At 43.6% G+C, this 19019-nt stretch overlaps 1 protein-coding gene across 8 annotated transcripts in view; it reads left to right on the top strand.

Moving 5' to 3' along the window:
* SEMA5A (semaphorin 5A) overlaps positions 1–19019 on the top strand; it is a 479287-nt gene that overhangs the window by 451998 nt on the left and 8270 nt on the right. For all 8 annotated transcript variants that reach the window (XM_030856554.2, XM_060295649.1, XM_060295648.1 and 5 more), the window contains 5 exons: positions 887–1105; positions 5017–5187; positions 6713–6868; positions 8267–8314; positions 13195–13406. In XM_030856554.2, coding sequence (XP_030712414.1) covers positions 887–1105; positions 5017–5187; positions 6713–6868; positions 8267–8314; positions 13195–13406 — 806 coding nt within the window. The remainder of the gene's footprint in view (positions 1–886; positions 1106–5016; positions 5188–6712; positions 6869–8266; positions 8315–13194; positions 13407–19019) is intronic.

The raw sequence follows: 19019 nt of genomic DNA, 5'->3' as shown, positions 1-19019 counted from the left end.
AAACATTTATAAAAGACTTCTTATATTTCCTCCAAAAGTATATTGTGGGCATGGCTTAAAAAATACTTTATCCTTCTTGTATCTTAATGGCTTCAAGTTCTAATGACTAGCCATACGTTTTGGTATTGATATCTTGAGAATACAAAATTGGACCTGTTTGCCTCTGATCACATGAAATTAGGCTAAATTGTGTGTTCTTTATTGATTAACCACAAACTACTCTCTCATCAGAGAAAAAGGTTTCTAATCTATTTTCTCTGAAGAGCATCTGCCTAGGTTTCTGAGCCAGAATTTTTAAGTAGAGAACCAAGAAACTTAACAATGGATAGAACTGTTCACACAACTGCCTTCTCACATTTCCCCAGAACTTCATGGCATACTTTGAGAGTTTTTTCTTAAAACTTGTGTCACACTGCCTACCTTTGAGAAAATGACTGAATATTTTTTCATATTTTAAGTCAGTAGGCATTTGCATCAAAATGAACATGAATTGCACAAGGACAATTTGTTGTAGAATTCCCAATGGAAGTGAGAAAGGTGTATTTTCTTTGTAAGAAATTTCTCAGAACAATAAGTGACCTATTACCCATAAAACCCTATTACTTGTATAAGGACTTTGCTACATTGACAAATTGAGTTCTTAGTTGCACCCCTGTTAATAGCAACTGCAGAGAAAGAAGCTTGAGTTATAGGAGATTATCATGCAAACTACAATGTTATTTTTATTTAGTTTTGTGCTTCTGAGGTGTGTAAAAAGTGTTCCACTGATATTTGAGAGTATAGTTGCAGAAGCAAAGCAGACAGTGCTACAGAATGAAAGTTAGTTTGGACTCTGGTTATTCTAAGAGTTCCTAACAGAATCGTGCTTTGGCCATTTCCCTTGCAGGACTTTCTGGTGATTTCCTGCGTGCTGGGAGATACTCCTCCCACACCATCAACGGGGCCTGGTCAGCCTGGACCTCATGGTCACAGTGCAGCCGAGACTGCAGCAGGGGCATTCGCAACCGGAAGCGTGTTTGCAACAACCCGGAGCCCAAGTTTGGGGGCATGCCTTGCCTGGGCCCCTCCCTGGAATACCAGGAATGCAACATCTTGCCCTGCCCAGGTGAGTGGATCGAGTAATCTGGAAAAGACCGAAACATCAAGGGCCTTGGAAGACTTTCTCACTCAGCTTCCCTGGCTTTATGTTTGAGACATAATTTGTGGTAGATAGATAGATAGATATAAATGTAGATGTAGATGTAGATATAAGTATAGACATAGATATTGATGTAGATATATAACAGTTATAAATATAGATACAGATGTAGATAAAGATATAGATATAGATAGATATAGTTATAATCTTCCAACTACATTGGTATAAAGACAGATATCACCTAGGCTGGCTTATGTTCATCTATTTCTTCTGCTTTAACAGAAACTGAAGCATTCTCAGGAGCCCCTCTAAGGGATTGTGGCCCCAAGCACTGCACCACTTGAGAAGTGGGCTGGGCTGCCATGGTCCAGAGAGCAGTGTCCTGTCTTTAAACTGGAGGTTGGTCCCTCCCAGACTCTGATGTGCCCAGCGCCCCCCAGAACTGACCTCCCTCCATACCACAGAGTCCTCACCAGAGTGACAGTTATCAGGGGTGGCCCAGCAGGGCCTTGCCAAGCCTGTCCCTGGTGCCCTCAGCTGACAGGGGTCTACATCCTCCTGAGGTCAGTCCTCTAAACACGCAGCATCCTCTCCTGGAGACCCACAGGAGCTGTGTTGTCTGGGTCTTCCTCCTGACCCCTGGCTTTTCATTCCGCAGGCTTCCCACAGAAGCACAGGGTTAATAAAATGACCTTAAGGAGCCCCCTCGCCCCCGCTCAGGGCGTTGTCTGCTAATACAGCCCCAAAGGCTCCTCTGGCACCTCTGTGCCTTCCTCTTGCCCCAGCTCTGAGTGCAGCTCTGTCACCTGGATCGCTTCCCCTGACCTTCCCACAGTCAGAGGATCTTTAATTTAACCCAGTGCCTCAAGGCCATCCTGAGTGCTGGCCTCTGGCTGTGCATCCTGCCTTTTGACTTTGTCAGAGTGACCACCCAAGGTGGGCAGGACCATCTCAGTCACGGCAGTGCCCTCAGCTCCCAGCGTGGGCCTGGCACACACTCGAAATAGCTCTCAGTGATGGTTATTGAATGATGAGAAAATAAGCAGTTGGTTACTTGATCTTCCTTTCTTTATTCATTCAGTTTTTCAGCAAACAATTTTGGATCACCTGCTGTGTGCTATTCACTGAGTAAAGAAAGACACAGTGACCTGGTTCAGGTCAGAAAGGAACTTAAGAGTTCAGTGAGGAAGCATCCTGTGAATAATGTCAACCCAGTATGGTTGGGCTGATGACAAGATGCAATGGCTACATCAGCTGGGGACCCATGACGCTGGAATCATGGCAGCTATACCAAGCAGGCTGCCCCTGGACTGGGCCTTGAGGGACAGATGGGAGTTGGTCATATAGACAAGCAGGGGTGGGGCATGAGGCGTCATTCCAAATACTGTGTACATTGGTTTTAAAGGCACACACCACTGCAAATATAGCATCTTTTTCAGTTGGTACAAACAACTTTCTGAGTTCCTTAAGCAAGGAACTGGCTTGTAGCAGTACTTAGTGAGCATCTATTAGATGGATGGGTAGATGGATAGATGGATGGATGGATGGATGGATGATGGATGGACGGAGGAGTGGATGGGTGGATGGGTAATGGATGGATGAGTGGATAATGGATGGATGGATAGGTGGATGGATGATGGGTGGATGGAGGAGTGGATGGGTGTATGGGTAATGGATGGATGAGTGGATGATGGAGGGATGGATAGGTGGATGGGTGGATGGGTGGATGGATGATGGATGGATGAGTGGATGATGGAGGGATGGATAGGTGGATGGATGATGGGTGGATGGAAGAGTGGATGGGTGGATGGGTAATGGATGGATGAGTGGATAATAGATGGATGGATAGGTGGATGGGTGGATGGATGATGGATGGATGAGTGGATAATGGATGGATGGATAGGTGGATGGGTGGATGGATGATGGATGGATGAGTGGATAATGGATGGATGGATAGGTGGATGGATGATGGGTGGATGAAGGAGTGGATGCGTGGATGGGTAATGGATAGATAAGTGGATGATGGATGGATGGATGGATGAATCAACACGTACATTAAGCTGAAAACACAGCTCCCAGCTTTGTAGGTGGGCCACTCAGTAATGTCCCTGCTTCTCCAGTCCTCCTCTGCTGTCTCTGCCTGAGTTTCTCCAGCCTCAGGAGATGCTTCCCTCCAAACTACCCAGCTTTCCTGGCCAAGCGATGCTGAGGTGCTGGGAAAGGTCACAGAGACATGTCTTTCCCACAGCCCCAGCCTGGAGAATGGAAGGGCTCCTCCCTGGGGGCTGAGGGGACCCCTGGGGCAACATGATTAGATGAGGATCCATCCTGTAAAGTGGGGGAGGGAAAGCCACATGGGAAAGTCAGGATCCCTCCAGCCACTCTGCCTCCCCAGGCTCCAGACACAGATCCATGCTGCTGTCGGCGGAATGTACAGACTCCTCCAGATGCTCGGATGCTGCCCTGGCCTTCGAGTGCAAGGCGCGGGCCCGTGTCCGAGACTTCCCATTAACATGATCTAGTGGCTGTTTTTATTTTCGTTGATTTGATGGTCAAGACAGTATCAGGTACACGTAACCTTAATGTCTTGAAATAGCTCTGTCCTCATCTTCTTTTTGAAAGCCAAGTTTCCATAGAGGGATGTGAAAATATTCAGAGTGGCCCTTCTCACTTTCCACTTGGGAATGCATGAGTTCAGGGGGTTGTTGAGTGGGGCAAATGTCAATTCTCTCTCCCACCTCCTAGAAAATTCCTAACACAGGCCAGGATGCAACTCAACACGGAGGGGTTGGAAGACTCAGGGCTCTTATAGGCTATTTTTACTTCATTTAGGACTCTTTCCTCCCTATGCATTTACTCCTCCTTTGTCCTCTTGGGTCCACAAGAAGCAGTTACAAGGGGGTGGTATATTTTCTTTAAAAACAAGTTTTCTCATTATGATTAAGTTTGAAAATTAATCGAAGACCTGAGAAATATAAAACTACCTCTTAAATTAATCAATGAAAAATTCGATCTCCAATTCTAATGTGGATCAAAACTTGCAGTAAGGTTTGAAAGTTGAGCCCATGTTGAAATGATCCTTTTTCTTCTGTGGTTTGGTCTAACTAGTACTTTCACTGACATAATTTATTCCCAACATTGAGAAATAGCTTGGTCTTTCTCCATCACTCCTTTTTCTCAATTTGTGTTTGATTCAGAACTGATTCCAGACCTTGGCTGACAAAGGACAGCAGATGGTTCTTTGTTCCTAAGTCATATTCCAATTCAATAAGATAAATTATTTCTTCTTTATTATGAAAACACTAAGTTCAAGGAAGAAGGAACAGTGAGTGAGAATCCCATGGAGGGGAGACCTTTTGAATCAAAGTGAATTTGGACAGGTGTGTGTTCTGTGGATGACATCAGTTAAGTACCTATGGTGTGCTAAGAACACTCCTCGCCTCTCCGTCCATGAAATCTTTGAGTCCACAGTTTGTTCTGTAAACTGCAAGTGACACAAAAGGAGGATAAGACACTGGTTCTGTCTTGGGCGGCTGGCAGAGGTAGCGCTAGCTGGGGCTTCACCTGAACAACTACAGAACATTGTTCTGTAGTTCATGGTCTTTCCCAGAGACTGGGTTTTGTACTGCAGATGTACATGCACTCCTTGGTCATCCTCGTGCTTGCATTTTACATGCATAGAACTATTTCCTGAAAGACTAGGAGGAACTGAAGAAGCGTAGAGAGGAATGTGAAAAGCCAGGTGGAAGGTCCTGAACCCCCTCCTGTGATGGTCAGTGGTGCGCACAACGCGTTCACACAGTGCAGACTCTCTGTAGCTACATCGCATGGGTCAGATGTGGATTTCAGAAGTGGTGTGACTTTGTGTCCCTTCCCAGTGGATGGCGTGTGGTCTTGCTGGTCCTCCTGGTCAAAGTGCTCAGCGACATGTGGAGGTGGACATTATATGAGGACCCGCTCGTGCACAAACCCAGCCCCCGCCTATGGAGGCGACATCTGCCTGGGCCTGCACACGGAAGAGGCTCTCTGCAACACGCAGCCCTGCCCCGGTAAGCAACCCGGCCAGGCCCGTGCAGACAGCAGGGAGACTCACCCTTTTCCTGGTATGCAAATGGTGAAACGATGAAACCACATCACGATAAGACCAAAAGAGGGGAACACGTCAATGCCACACTATTGCCGGTGATGTGACCTCCTAATACATTGTTCTGCAATGGAATCATTCTCACCATGCTGTAGTTGCAGAACTAGTTACAGAAACCAGTGATAACCAAGTATTCTTAAAATATTTAAGCTGGTAATGGGAGCTGACATTTAGTTGCTTAGAATCAAGGTGGGGAAGCAGGAGAACCCTTGTGAAGTGGCTTCACAGGAATCCCCCCAGGACCGTGGGCATGGGGGTTCCGGGCTCCGAGGCCAGCTAGCCCATGTGCCCAGTGGATGCCCTGCAGCAGCCCACCCCATCCAAGAATTAGCTTTGTTTTCTGCCATGTAGGGACCACTTGGAATGAAAATGAGACAATCTCTTCTGAGTCTAACTTCGACTTTGAAACACACACAAACACACACACACACACACACACACACACACACGTTTTTAACTAGCTCCTGCAGACTTTCCTTGAAGGTTCCATGTATACTGAAAAGTGCCTAGAAACCAGATTCTCAGTCATCCCCAAAACTGGCACTTTACAAATTTCTAAGGAAAATTATACCCTTTACAATGGATCAAAACACAAGTTTGGTTGCCAATTTTAATTTTAAGTTAAACCAAGTAAAAAACCAAGCTGCATAGAAAAACATTATTTTACATTATTAATATTTCATAAATAATATTGAGAGTTCATTTTTTTAACCTCCTTACATAAAATGAGTATTAATTCTCTCTTTTCACACATCTGTAGGTCCGGTGAATTTAACACATCTTAGCGAATCTACCTTTTTGGGGTAAAGTGACTTTAGCTAGTTCATCTTTTGGCCTTGATGACTTGTGTGTGGATGTGCTTCAGTGGCAGTAAACAAGGGATAGAGTGAATTCTACCATGAGTACAGCCTGCCTTTGGTGTACTGATCCTGCAAAGTTGTTTTCACAACTAGAAAGAAAGTATTTGTAGTAGCTTGAACCCCTTTCACATCCAGGACTTTCTCATTAACACACTGTCATTTCTCTTGCTTGAGCACTGAGGCCTGTAGAAGGATTTGAGTATGACCCTGTAGGAATGGGGTCTGCATTGATGATCTCTTCTCCACCAAGGAAGGGTCATGCACAGCCAGGCTTCATGCATTAGCTTATGGAGTGTCTAATACAGTTAATTTAGAGCATTAAAGTAATGTGAGTTTTAGAAAATGTATTTTAAGCACATTATTTCTAATCAAAGGTATATGAGTTCTTTTATTCTTGCTCCTTTGTATTTTATTTACTGGACTGGTCATAAGATACGAGTCCATCTTATTTATACACAGACCCACTATAAACATCATATGAAACCTTATGTACATAAGCTGACCCAACTTCCAGACTGATGGATCTTAGTGGGTCTTGTTGCCGCATCTTCTGTCTTCTGACCCCTGCAGAGAGCTGGTCGGAGTGGTCAGAATGGTCCGAGTGTGATGTGTCTGGGGTCCAGGTCCGCATCCGCCAGTGCATTCTTCTGTTCCCCGTGGGAAGCCAGTGTTCCGGAAACACCACGGAGAGCCGGCCCTGTGTTTTTGATTCCAATTTCCTCCCGGGTAAGAGGGGAGATGCTTATTAGTGCAAACAAAATCATTTCCGATATTTTGAGAGACAGTGATTCCTAGGTGGGAGTTTTATCTGCTCTATGAGGTCCTGTTTGCTAAAACAGAGATGATTCAATCAACTCTTGTGGTTTCAAGGTGATTATAGATTTGTAGATAACTGCGTCTGTAGACTTGAATTTAGGCCATGAGTTTTAAGGTTTTTTTAAGCACAATGTCTTCTTCTACAATTTATTGCCTATAACATGGTCAGAATAGTTTGTTCAAAAAATGAAAATAGGTTATTTGGTTACTTTAATATTAAGTTAAATGCTTTGGCAAGGTTGTGCGTATGCGTTTGCACAGAGAAAAGAGGGCCATTCTCTTCATACAACCTTAGTTTATTTGGGAAAAAGGGAGGCTGTCCTTGCTCTCGTCTTGGAGAAGAGGTTGGCTTGGCCCTTTGGCTACAGGCTTTTCCATGTGAAATCGATGTTTAGTTATTAGTGATAGCTAGTCACCCATCACATGCTCACTGTAGGCACGGGCCTACATATATGCCCACCATGTGCCTTAGCACTCTGATGTGGGCCAAAAGCAGAGACTAACCTCTTACAAGGTAATAGCAGGGAATGCCTTGTTTTCCTTCACTAAAGGAAAGATATTATTTTAGAAAAAACTATCAGCTTCAGCCTCAAAAGACACCTCAATCTTCTGTGGTCTAGAACTGCAAGAGTGTTTATTGTTGTTTCCTTTTCAACCATAGACATATTTTTAATTCTTGTTAACGCATGAGAAATCAATACAGGAGAGAATAGTGTTTCTGGACTCTTGAAATGGTGTTTATCCTTGGGCTTAAACATTTAGGTGGATCTCTCCTTTTGTTGGCTTCCTACTTGTCAGTTTCACATGGGCCATGGCAAAGATCATGAATGGGCTCGAGTAGGAAGGTTATTTGTTTTGGCAATTTCCTCTGAGCTCTGGTGGAGTGGTCCCCCTCCCCAGGCAATGTGACAACACTGACTTTGATGAGACAAAAAATCTGAGGCAGAAATACTACAGACAAACACTGTGGGGTTCCACAGCTGGCAGAATACATTGTAACAGAAAATCAGCCCATATGCCAGCCTTACTTTGAAGCTAGTGCCCTAGTTTCAACCCAAGGGACCATAGCATTTTCTTTTTGTAATAATGAATCTCACCCCTTTCCAATCAAGGTGACCTTGACCAAATACATCTCCAGTTGGTTAAGAAAAAAAAAGAAAGAAATACGTTTTTAAAAACAATTAATCAGGCTTTTGAAAACTGACTCACATAAAACTCAAAATCATTAGACATTTCATAAATGAATCATTAATGTGATCTTCCTTCCCTACTCCCTTTATACATTGTGATTAAACTTTGTTTTTCCAGAAGTATCTGTGGCAAGATCCAGCAGCGTAGAAGAGAAAAGGTGTGGAGGTAAGTTATTTTTCTTAATTAATTTCAGGTATTTTCCAGTCATTTCTCTTGCCATATGTTTCATATGATGTTTCAGCTACTGGCCAAGAAAAAATTAAAATAAAACTGGAGAAACTCCTGAATCCAAACACCTTATATTTTGGCAGTAGAAATGCTAAGGAGTCCATATTTGACATCTGGATCAGTGGTTCTCAGGGGGTCCTTAGACCAGCATCATCAGTATCACCTGGGAACTTGATAGAAATGCAGATTCTCAGGCTGCACCACCATCTACAGAGTCAGAACCTCCCTGAGAGGGGCCCCGCACTCTGGCTTAATAAGCCCTTCAGGTGAGTCGAGTGGACATAAGCTTTATGGCCCAGTGATCTGGGTATTAGCTACAGTTAGATTTCCTATGAGTAAAACAGAATTCAACCATTTTCTTTATATGTATAGTGCAAATCCATAGAAACCGGCCTCAAATCTCCAAACTGCCGAAATGATAAAATGTCAGAATTTTATTATGGGCAAAAGGCTATACCTTTATCTCCAGAGATATTTTTCTAACTTCCTGCAACCCTGAATGACAGAAATCACATTCTCTGGGTCAAATCCATAATGCTTTTGGACTTTCCCATCTAGTTCTATCCTGTTTGGATGGGAGGGACTGGCTGTCCATTGATCAGAGCCCAGCCCTGGTCCACCTTTGGTGTCAGAGCCAAAAACCACACACAAGACCAGCATCTTCATGTGTGCAGCTGATTCCTAACTGGTTAGGAATCCTAATAGGTTAGGACTTCATGTGTGCAGCTGATTCCTAACTGGTTAGGAATAATCCTAATAGGTTAGGACTATTCCTAACCATTTCTAACATAATCCATTCCAGTGGGAGGTCCCAGGCAGCTCAGCCCAACGGGCTTTGGTCTCTCACACTCAGAAGGAATCTGGATTTTCATCGGTGTGTTTTAGGAATGTACTTATTTATTAACTACACTGGTTAAGAATCTGCTATCTGTGACGCTCTATCTGTTTAGTCAGCCATCTGTTAATCCATTTGTTCAATCATCTTTCCTGAGCACCCGCTCTGTGTCAGTTTTGTGAGGGGTGTTGAGCTTACAGCGGGGACTCAAACAGCCCCAGCCCCTCTGGAACCAAAAGTCATATCCCAAGAGAGCCCTGTGCCTGAGAAGGGCAGTGTCTGGTGTCTGACTGGGTCAGTTCAGTGAGCCACTACTTGGGGATCCGGCTGCAAGTTGAATGTTGGCTGGTTCACATAAAAAGAATTATAGCTGTAGTATTTTTAGGTCAGCAGTCACTGTGTGCCAGACACCGTAGAGGTATCCTATTTCACCCTCACAAAGAGCATTCGTGTGGGTGCCACAGGCCACTGTTCTTTATGTAAAACCCTTGGAGGTAGAGCAGGGTTTGGAAGTCAGCATTCTTCAGATTATAGATGGGTAATACGGGTCATATAAGGTATGACACGGCGAGGTCTGGGGGTCGCACTCCATAACCAACCTCTTTAATGACGTTGCCGTGAAATGTAGGTGAAGTGAAGCTGCCAGTCATCCTGGTTCTGCAGCAAATGATCAGGTCAGGTCAGGCTTCGCTGCCAGGTGAGTGATGAAAAATCAGTTTTCAGAGAAATTTTTGTTTGGGGAATTGTAGGAAAGGGAGAGCAGCCACGTCTTTTTATCTGTATTTTATAAATAGGGATCATGAGGGTCAGAGAGATGAGGTTCACACAAACAGTCTAAGTGAAGCCAGCTTTGGATCTGGGCAAGGGGATCCCAGCGTGAGCTTTCAGCCCGGAGCACCACGGGAAAAGGGGCCTGGTGCAGAGTGTCCCAGAGGAGGGTATCTGGGGGATGCAGCCACAGCAGCCCCGGTCAGGCGACACTCTTGGACAACACCCGGGGTCACCACTGGAGCAGAGCTTGTAGAGAGTGTTCCTGCCCTGAGGGAGGTCAAGGCAGAACCTGGGGGCAGCCAGCATGCCCTCCAGGCCTAACACAAGTTCAAAAACCACTTTCCTCGTCCAGCCTTCTGGCAAGTGAAAACATCCCAAAATGTTCAGATACGGGAGTCCTGCCAAGGCCTTGAGCACCCGGGAGGACAGGGTGCCGAAGGTTCACTTGCATCCTAAAAGGCAGCTTCTGCGTGTCTGAACCAGCTGTTCCAAAGGCTGCACCAGATCAAGCCTTGAGGTGCTATTGATTCAATCACAGAAACTTTAATTACTCTATAATATTCAGAACCAATCGTTTAGATCTTAGGCTGCTGACATTGACACAGCAGAGTAGGTGGGTAAGAGGTCCGATGGGGCTAATTGTGGAGCTGAGAGGTAAAAACAATCACCTAGCAAGGATGTTTGGGGATGCTTTTTTCAGTTTGTCGAGAAGAATCAAACTTTGCACAGAAAATCAGCCAGTTGAATCGCTGGGTAGTTGGTTTCTATTCTAGCTTTACTGACCAAAATCAACAGCAAAAAGCTATGAGCCATGCTAAGCAGATTCAAGAGATTTAATAGGCTTGATTTTTCACTTATGCAGAAAAAATGTAGGCCTATTGAAATGTTCCAACTTAGCTATTTTTAGTTGCCTGAGACACAAAGACTGTATAATCATCATAAAGATGTCAGCTGGCCCCAGCCTTCCCCAGGCACCTGCAGGAATGATTCATTTGACTAATAACAAAGTACCTGCATAGGGAGAGAGCCATACATCTTCTATATATTATTTTATCAGTGCAGCAGAAGTACTTTTATTCATATGCTGCATTGACCCTGGGGGGTCCAAACGGCTAAAGTATCGAGAGATGACAACAGGTATGAAATCACTCCTGCTTATCTTGAGGGCAACTTCAGGGTTAGAGTAGAAGCTTCTAGCGGTTGCTGGTAGAATAGCCCCTGGATGCTTTATCCAGCTGTCCCAGGTTCAGCCCTAGAGTCTTCAGACAAAATCAGGAACAGCCAAAGATTTAGCGATTCCTTTCACTTTGTTAAACCAGTGACAGGATAATCAAGAAGTGAAAAATTGAGGTGGATGTCAGGGAGTGGGTGATATTTGTGGAGTGTTCTAGTAACGTCCTCCTGGATTATCCAGCTTCAGGTGCTGAAGACACCTGAGGCGCGTGTTGGGAGTCACCTGTTTGGAGTCTCAGCGTGGGTGGAGTACGTTGGTTCTGGTTCACAGAGACGAGGCTGCCTCTCCGCGCGGTGTTCATCCACCTCCTGGAGCGAATCTACCTCCCAGGGCCCAGGGCCCCGAAAAACAGTGTCCAGGAACAGCAAAGGGGCACAGCTTAAAGGGAGAAGCTTAGAGGGTTTAGGGACGGATGAAGGATGTTCCACCTGTGCTGTGGATCCCAGGTGAGGCGAGGACAGCTCAGAGAGTCCTCGGGAGGATCCCAGGTGTTTAAGGAGAAAACATCCCAGAACCTGGGTGTAGTAGACAAACTCACGGGTCTTCTCTCCCCGAGAGCCCTGGGGACCTCCCCACATGGCCCAGCAGTCTCACCCGGCATCCACAGGGGTGCCCAGCAGGCATCTTCAGTGGTCCCATTTGGGTGCAGGGAGAGCCAGGGTGTCACTCAGCCCTCTGGTGGTGCATGAAGGGGACACCTTGGAAGAAAAGCCAGATCCCCAGGATGTGCAGTGGAGACATAGGGCCAAGAACCCTTAGGCAACTGGTTAGCTATACGGTGCCAACACAGCATAGAAAAATTGAGGTCCTGTTTTGTTTTACCTGATTTTCAGTAATCTCAGCTTCATGGTCATGGCTCAGATGTTGTCTTTATTCCCTGAAAGGCTTAAAATTTTGATTGTAAGGTGTTTTGCCAACACACAATGAATATCTTTTTTTCTTTTGTTGCTCTTTGTCAGAGATTAAGCAGTTCTTGGTTAAGCTACCTTGATGTCACTCAAACCAATCCTGTCTTAGAGACATGAGTCCATGTCAGCTTGTTTATTCAACATTGTGTATTTATAACTCAAAGAAAATTACTTAAAGATGCTATTAGATAGAAAAAACACTTTAAAAAAAGAGAGTCATTTCATGACCATTAATAGATCATATTCCTTTGACACAAATCCTTTGTTTCTTTGGAGTAAGCCATTTTCTTTAAAAGGTCTCCAAAATACAATGTGAGTGAAAAAATGGTACCCAGGATAATGTTTACAACACGCACATATAGCATGCAAGTGCGCAGAGTGTCTCTGGAAGAGCACAGGAGAAGGTGGTGACAGTGGTTTCCTCTCAGAAAGAAAACAAGATTTATTCTTGTATATCCTTTTGCACTTTTATTTTCATGCAATCAAATGTTATACAATATGTGTATCTTCATATTCCAAAAAACGTAATGGAAAACATAAGAACGATATAATCGGAACACATTTTTAAATAAAATGAAATGATAAAGGAGGGGGAAATAGTCGGGCTTGCAGGTGAGCAGTGATTGGAAGTACTAGATACATCCTTGCTTTGTTCCCGGGACACAGCCAGGCTGCAAGCAGGGACTCAGCCTGTTCAGGAAAACGGAAAACATGTTCCCTAGAAACCCCCCAGACCACAGATCATGCTGCACTTGAAACAGAAGAACCGTCTCTTACAAGCCTTTAAAGAAAAAAGTGTCTCTGCTAGCGTATTTGGTGATCTTTAAAAGATCACCATATTATACGGTGGTTATAATCCATAAGAGCGTTGACTTAAACTACACTGAACTCGCTGCAGAGAAGTGTCTTGGCGGCCACGACATTTCAAAGGAAGGCCCTATGATTTCCTGAGTTTTAGAAGGAGTGTGGAGCTTTCCATGGCGTCCTTCTCTTTTTCTCTGAGCCCACTGAGCTGGGGAGGAGCGCGTCCTTTTCCAGGGTGGCCTCACTTTTGACGTTGTCTTCCCAGAGTTCAACTTGTTCCACATGATCGCCGTGGGGCTCAGCAGCTCCATCCTGGGCTGCCTTCTTACGCTGCTTGTCTACACCTACTGCCAGCGGTACCAGCAGCAGTCCCACGATGCCACCGTCATCCACCCCGTTGCACCCGCCCCTCTCAACACCAGCATAACTAACCACATCAACAAACTGGACAAGTATGACTCGGTGGAGGCCATCAAGGTAAGGGATCAGCAGCCTCCGCTGCAGCCAGGTGTGCAGAGAAGGCAGGTGGACGCTGATGGCAAAGCTCAGTGGTGGTGGCATAGGTGACAGGGTGGGGGACAAGGTAAGTGGCTCCTCTTATTTTTTTTATTTTTATTTTATATTGAAGCATAGCTGATTAACAACATTGTGTTAGTTTCAGGTGCACAGCAAAGTGATTCAGTTATACATATACATGTATCTATTCTTCAAATTCTTTGGATGATCTGCCTTATTTATTTATTTTTAACATCTTTATTGGGGTATAATTGTATATATGTATACATATATCCCCATATCTCCTCCCTCTTGCATCTCCCTCCCACCCTCCCTATTTCCCCCCTCTAGGTGGTCGCAAAGCACCGAGTTGATCTACCTGTGCTATGTGGCTGCTTCCCACTAGCTATCTATTTTACATTTGGTAGTGTATATATGTCCATGCCACTCTCTCACTTTGTCACAGCTTACCCTTCCCCCTCTCCATGTCCTCAAGTCCATTATCTACATCTGCGTCTTTATTCGTGTCCTACCGCTAGGTTCTTCAGAACTTTTTTTTTTTAGATTCCATATATATGTTAGCATATGGTATTTGTTTTTCTCTTTGTGACTTACTTCACTCTGTATGACAGTCTCTAGGTCCATCCACCTCACAACAAATAACTCAGTTTTGTTTCTTTTTATGGCTGAGTAATATTCCATTGTATATATGTGCCACATCTTCTTTATCCATTCATCTGTCGATGGACACATAGGTTGCTTCCATGTCCTGGCTATTGTATATAGAGCTGCAATGAACATTGTGGTACATGACTCTTTTTTTTTTTTTTTTTGTGGTACACAGGCCTCTCACTGTTGTGGCCTCTCCCTCTGCGGAGCACAGGCTCCGGACGCACAGGCTCAGCGGCCATGGCTCACGGGCCCAGCCGCTCCACGGCATGTGGGATCTTCCCAGACTGGGGCACGAACCCATGTCCCCTGCATTGGCAGGCAGACTCTCAACTACTGCGCTACCAGGGAAGCCCCCTACATGACTCTTTATGAATTATGGTTTTCTCAGGGTATATGCCCAGTACTGGGGTTGCTGAGTCGCATGGTAGTTCTATTTTTAGTCTTTTAAGGACCCTCCATACTGTTCTCCATAGTGGCTGCATCAATTTACATTCCCACCAACAGTGCAAGAGGACTCCCTTTTCTTCGTACCCTCTCCAGCATTTATTGTTTGTAGATTTTTTGATGATGGCCATTCTGACTCGTGTGAGGTGATACCTCAATGTAGCTTTGATTTGCATTTCTCTAACGTTTAGTGATGTTGAGCATCCTTTCATGTGTTTGTTGGCAGTCTGTATATCTTCTTTGGAGAAATGTTTATTTAGGTCTTCTGCCCATTTTGGGATTGTTGTTTGGTTTTTTGATATTGAGCTGCATGAGCTGCTTGCATATTTTGGAGATTAATCCTTTGCCAGTTGCTTCATTTGCAAATATTTTCTCCCATTCTGAGGGTTGTCTTTTCATCTTGTTTATGTTTTCCTTTGCTGTGTAAAAGCTTTTACGTTTCATTAGGTCCCATTTGTTTATTTTTATTCCATTTCTCTAGGAGGTGGGTCAAAAAGGATCTTGCTGTGATTTATGTCATAGAGTGTCCTGCCTATGTTTTCCCCCTAAGAGTTTTATAGTGTCTGGCCTTACATTTAGGTCTTTAATCCATTTTGAGTTTATTTTTGTGTATGGTGTTCTAATTTCATTCTTTTACATGTAGCTGCCCAGTTTTCCCAGCATCACTTATTGAAGAGGCTGTCTTTTCTCCATTGTATATTCTTGCTACCTTCATCAAAGATAAGGTGACCATATGTGCGTGGGTTTATCTTTGGGCTTTCTATCCTGTTCCATTGATCTATATTTCTGATTTTGTGCCAGTACCATACTGTCTTGATTACTGTAGCTTTGTAGTATAGTCTGAAGTAACAGAGTCTGTTTCCTCCAGCTCCGTTTTTCTTTCTCAAGATTGCTTTAACTGTTTGGGGTCTTTTGTGTTTCCATACAAATTGTGATATTTTTTGTTCTAGTTTTGTGAAAAATGCCATTGGTAGTTTGAAAGGGATTATATTGAATCTGTAGATTGCTTTGGGTAGTATAGTCATTTTCACAATGTTGATTCTTCCAATCCAGAAACATGGTATAACTTTCCATCTGTTTGTATCATCTTTAATTTCTTTCATCAGTGTCTTATAGGCCTTGTTTTTGTATCCATTCAGCCAGTCTATGTCTTTTGGTTGGAGCATTTAATCCATTTACATTTAAGGTAGTTATCGATATGTATGTTCCTATTACCATTTTCTTAATTGTTTTGGGTTTGTTTTTGTAGGTCTTTTCCTTCTCTTGTGTTTCCTGCCTAGAGAAGTTCCTTTAGCATTTGTTGTAAAGCTGGTTTGGTGGTGCTGAATTCTCTTAGCTTTTGCTTGTCTGTAAAGATTTTAATTTCTCTGTTGAATCTGAATGAGATCCTTGCTGGGTAGAGTAATCTTGGTTGTAGGTTTTTCCCTTTCATCACTTTAAATATGTTCTGCCATTCTCTTCTGGCTTGCAGAGTTTCTGCTGAAAGATCAGCTGTTAACCTTATGGGGATTCCCTTGTATGTTACTTGTTACTTTTCCCTTGCTACTTTTTAATATTTTTTCTTTGTATTTAATTTTGATATTTTGATTAGTATGTGTCTTGGTGTGTTTCTCCTTGGATTTAGCCTGTATGGGACTCTCTGTGCTTTCTGGACTTGATTGACTATTTCCTTTCTCATATTAGGGAAGTTTTCAACTATAATCTCTTCAAATATTTTCTCAGTCCCTTTTTTTTTCTCTTCTTCTCCTGGGACCCCTATAATTCAAATGTTGGTGCATTTAATTTTTCCCAGAGGTCTCTGAGACTGTCCTCAATTCTTTTCATTCTTTTTTCTTTATTCTGCTCTGTGGTAGTTATTTACACTAGTTTATCTTCCAGGTCACTTATCTGTTCTTCTGCCTCAGTTATTCTGCTATTGATTCCTTCTAGAGAATTTTTAATTTCATTTATTGTGCTGTTCATTATTTGTTTGCTTTTTAGTTCTTCTAGGTCCTTGTTAAATGTTTCTTCTATTTTCTCCATTTTATTTCCAAGATTTTGGATCATCTTTACTGTCATTACTCTGAATTCTTCTTCAGGTAGACTGCCTATTTCCTCTTCATTTGTTTGGTCTGGTGTGTTTTTACCTTGCTCCTTCATCTGCTGTGTGTTTCTCTGTCTTCTCATTTTACTTAACCTACTGTGTTTGGGGTCTCCTTTTCGCAGGCTGCAGGTTCGTATTTCCAATTGTTTTTCGTGTGTGCTCCCAGTGGGTGAGGTTGGTTCAGTGGCTTGTGTAGGCTTCCTGATCAAGGGGACTAGTGCCTGTGTTCTGGTGGATGAGGCTGGATCTTGGCTTTCTGGTGGGCAGGACCACATCCGGTGGTGTGTTTTGGGGTGTCTGTGAACTTATTATGACTTTAGGTAGCTCCTCTGCTAATGGGTGGTGTTGTGTTCCTGTCTTGGTAGTTGTTTGGCATAAGGTGTCCAGCACTATAGCTTGCTGGTCGTTGAGTGGAGCTGGGTCTTAACGTTGAGATGAAGATCTCTGGGAGAGCTTTCACCGATTGATATTACGTGGGGCCAGGAGGTCTCTGGTGGTCTAGTGTCCTGAAATTGGCTCTCCCACCTCCAAGGCTCAGGCCTGACACCCGGCCGGAGCACCAGGACCCTGTCAGCCACATGGCAGACATCTCAACAGCTACAAAGGGAGCAAGCAAGCATTTTCTGACATGCCTTTTAAGCTTCGCTGTTCCTGTGAAATGGTGGCTTCTCATATTGGGAAGTAGGTTAAAAATGGGACATGGAAATGGCAACAAATAAAATACTGGAAACTATCGAGTGATTGGTCACCATCCAGATCTGCCTCCACTGTGCCTCAGCACACAAAGAGCAGTCCCACCAAAGAGAAGAGCTCCGTGCTGAGGACCTGCACATGCTGAGCAGTGAAATGAGGATGGGGTTTGGTCAATCAGATATACATGTCCATGTACAGGTCCATTACAGGAATCCCCAGGATGGCATCCTGAGAACAATTGTTACATTATTATAAAGACTATCTTCTTATAACTTTGAAGCATACTGAAGTTTCTTCAATTCTGTGTAATGTTGGTGCTGGTGCAATTGGTGGGGGGAGGTGATGCATTGTGTTAAATTTCCTGAATGGGTGATTAATAACCCAGTGTTTCACCCAGAGATTTAGAGTGAATGACCAGTCTCCTTCTTGTTCTAAGGAAGAAAAGGTGGAAAAGGGGTGAGCCTGACAGATCTAGGTTTATGAGTCACTTACCAGCCGGGTAGACTTCTCCCAGGTATTCATACTAACTGAGCCTCCATTTTTTTTCTTGGTGAATTGGAGATAATGAGAATAAAGTGAGGTAAATTATACACAATGCCTTGAACACTGCCTGGCAAAATAAAAGTGGTTTTTATTTGAGGCATTTTGCATCCTGGTTCAGAGTACAAGTTACTTACTACTTTGAACCTCAGTTTCTCCATCTTTAAAATGGGTTAACACTATGTACTCCTGTATCATTGTTGTGAGGTTTAAATGGACTAAGGTACGTGAAGCCCAGCATCCAGCAAATAGTGGCTGTTGTTCTTACTGTGTCTACACAAGAGGTCAGGAATGTGGCTGGAAAGACATCACAGGCTCTTGTTACTGCACCCAACCTCCCCTACCACCCACATGAATGCAGGGAGTTCTCATAAGCTAAGTTACTTTCATTTTTTTTCTTGTTTTTTTTTTTCTCTTTTGTTCTTCTATTGCAGTATAGTTGATTTACAATACTGTGCTCATTTCTGGTGTACAGCAAAGTGATTCAGTTATACATACATATTCTTTTCTGACTCTTTTTCATTATAGGTTATTACAAGATACTGAATCTAGTTCCCTGTGCTATACAGTAAATCCTTGTTTTTTATTTTATATATAATGGTGTGTATCTATTAATCCCATACTCCTCATTTATCCCTCCCCCACCTTTCCTCTTTGGTAACTGTAAGTTTGTTTTCTATGTCTGTGAGTCTATTTCTGTTTTGTAAATAAGTTCATTTGTATTGTTTCTTAGATTCCAGATATAAGTGATATCATATGATATTTGTCTTTGTCTGACTTACTTCACTCAGTATGATAATCTCTAGGTCCATCCATGTTGCTGCAAATGGCAATATTTCATTAAGTTACCTAAATTTTGATATTCCTGTTAAGTTGGTGGTTCCCCTTAATATTCTTAGGGAGTATTTGATGCCCTCTCTCTGCTATGATGGTTTCCTTTGAAATTCAGTTTCCTTCCCATGTGGGAGTACGGAATATCTTCAGCCCTTACAACTGCCACTGGTTGGAAGGTCTCGTGTGCTGGGAGCTGCAGTGTTCACACTTGCCCTCCCCACCCCCGCCATGAGGCACCCACATGCACAGAGACGGAGCCAATTCACTTCTACTCATGGGTCTTACTTACAGCAGGATCCAGAGTCCATCAGCACCTTATACTGATCAGA

This window comes from Globicephala melas, chromosome 3 (genome assembly GCF_963455315.2).
Source record: "Globicephala melas chromosome 3, mGloMel1.2, whole genome shotgun sequence".
Taxonomy (NCBI): domain Eukaryota; kingdom Metazoa; phylum Chordata; class Mammalia; order Artiodactyla; family Delphinidae; genus Globicephala; species Globicephala melas.
Note: the sequence above shows the minus strand (reverse complement) of the source record. Positions and strands in the feature narration are given on the sequence as shown.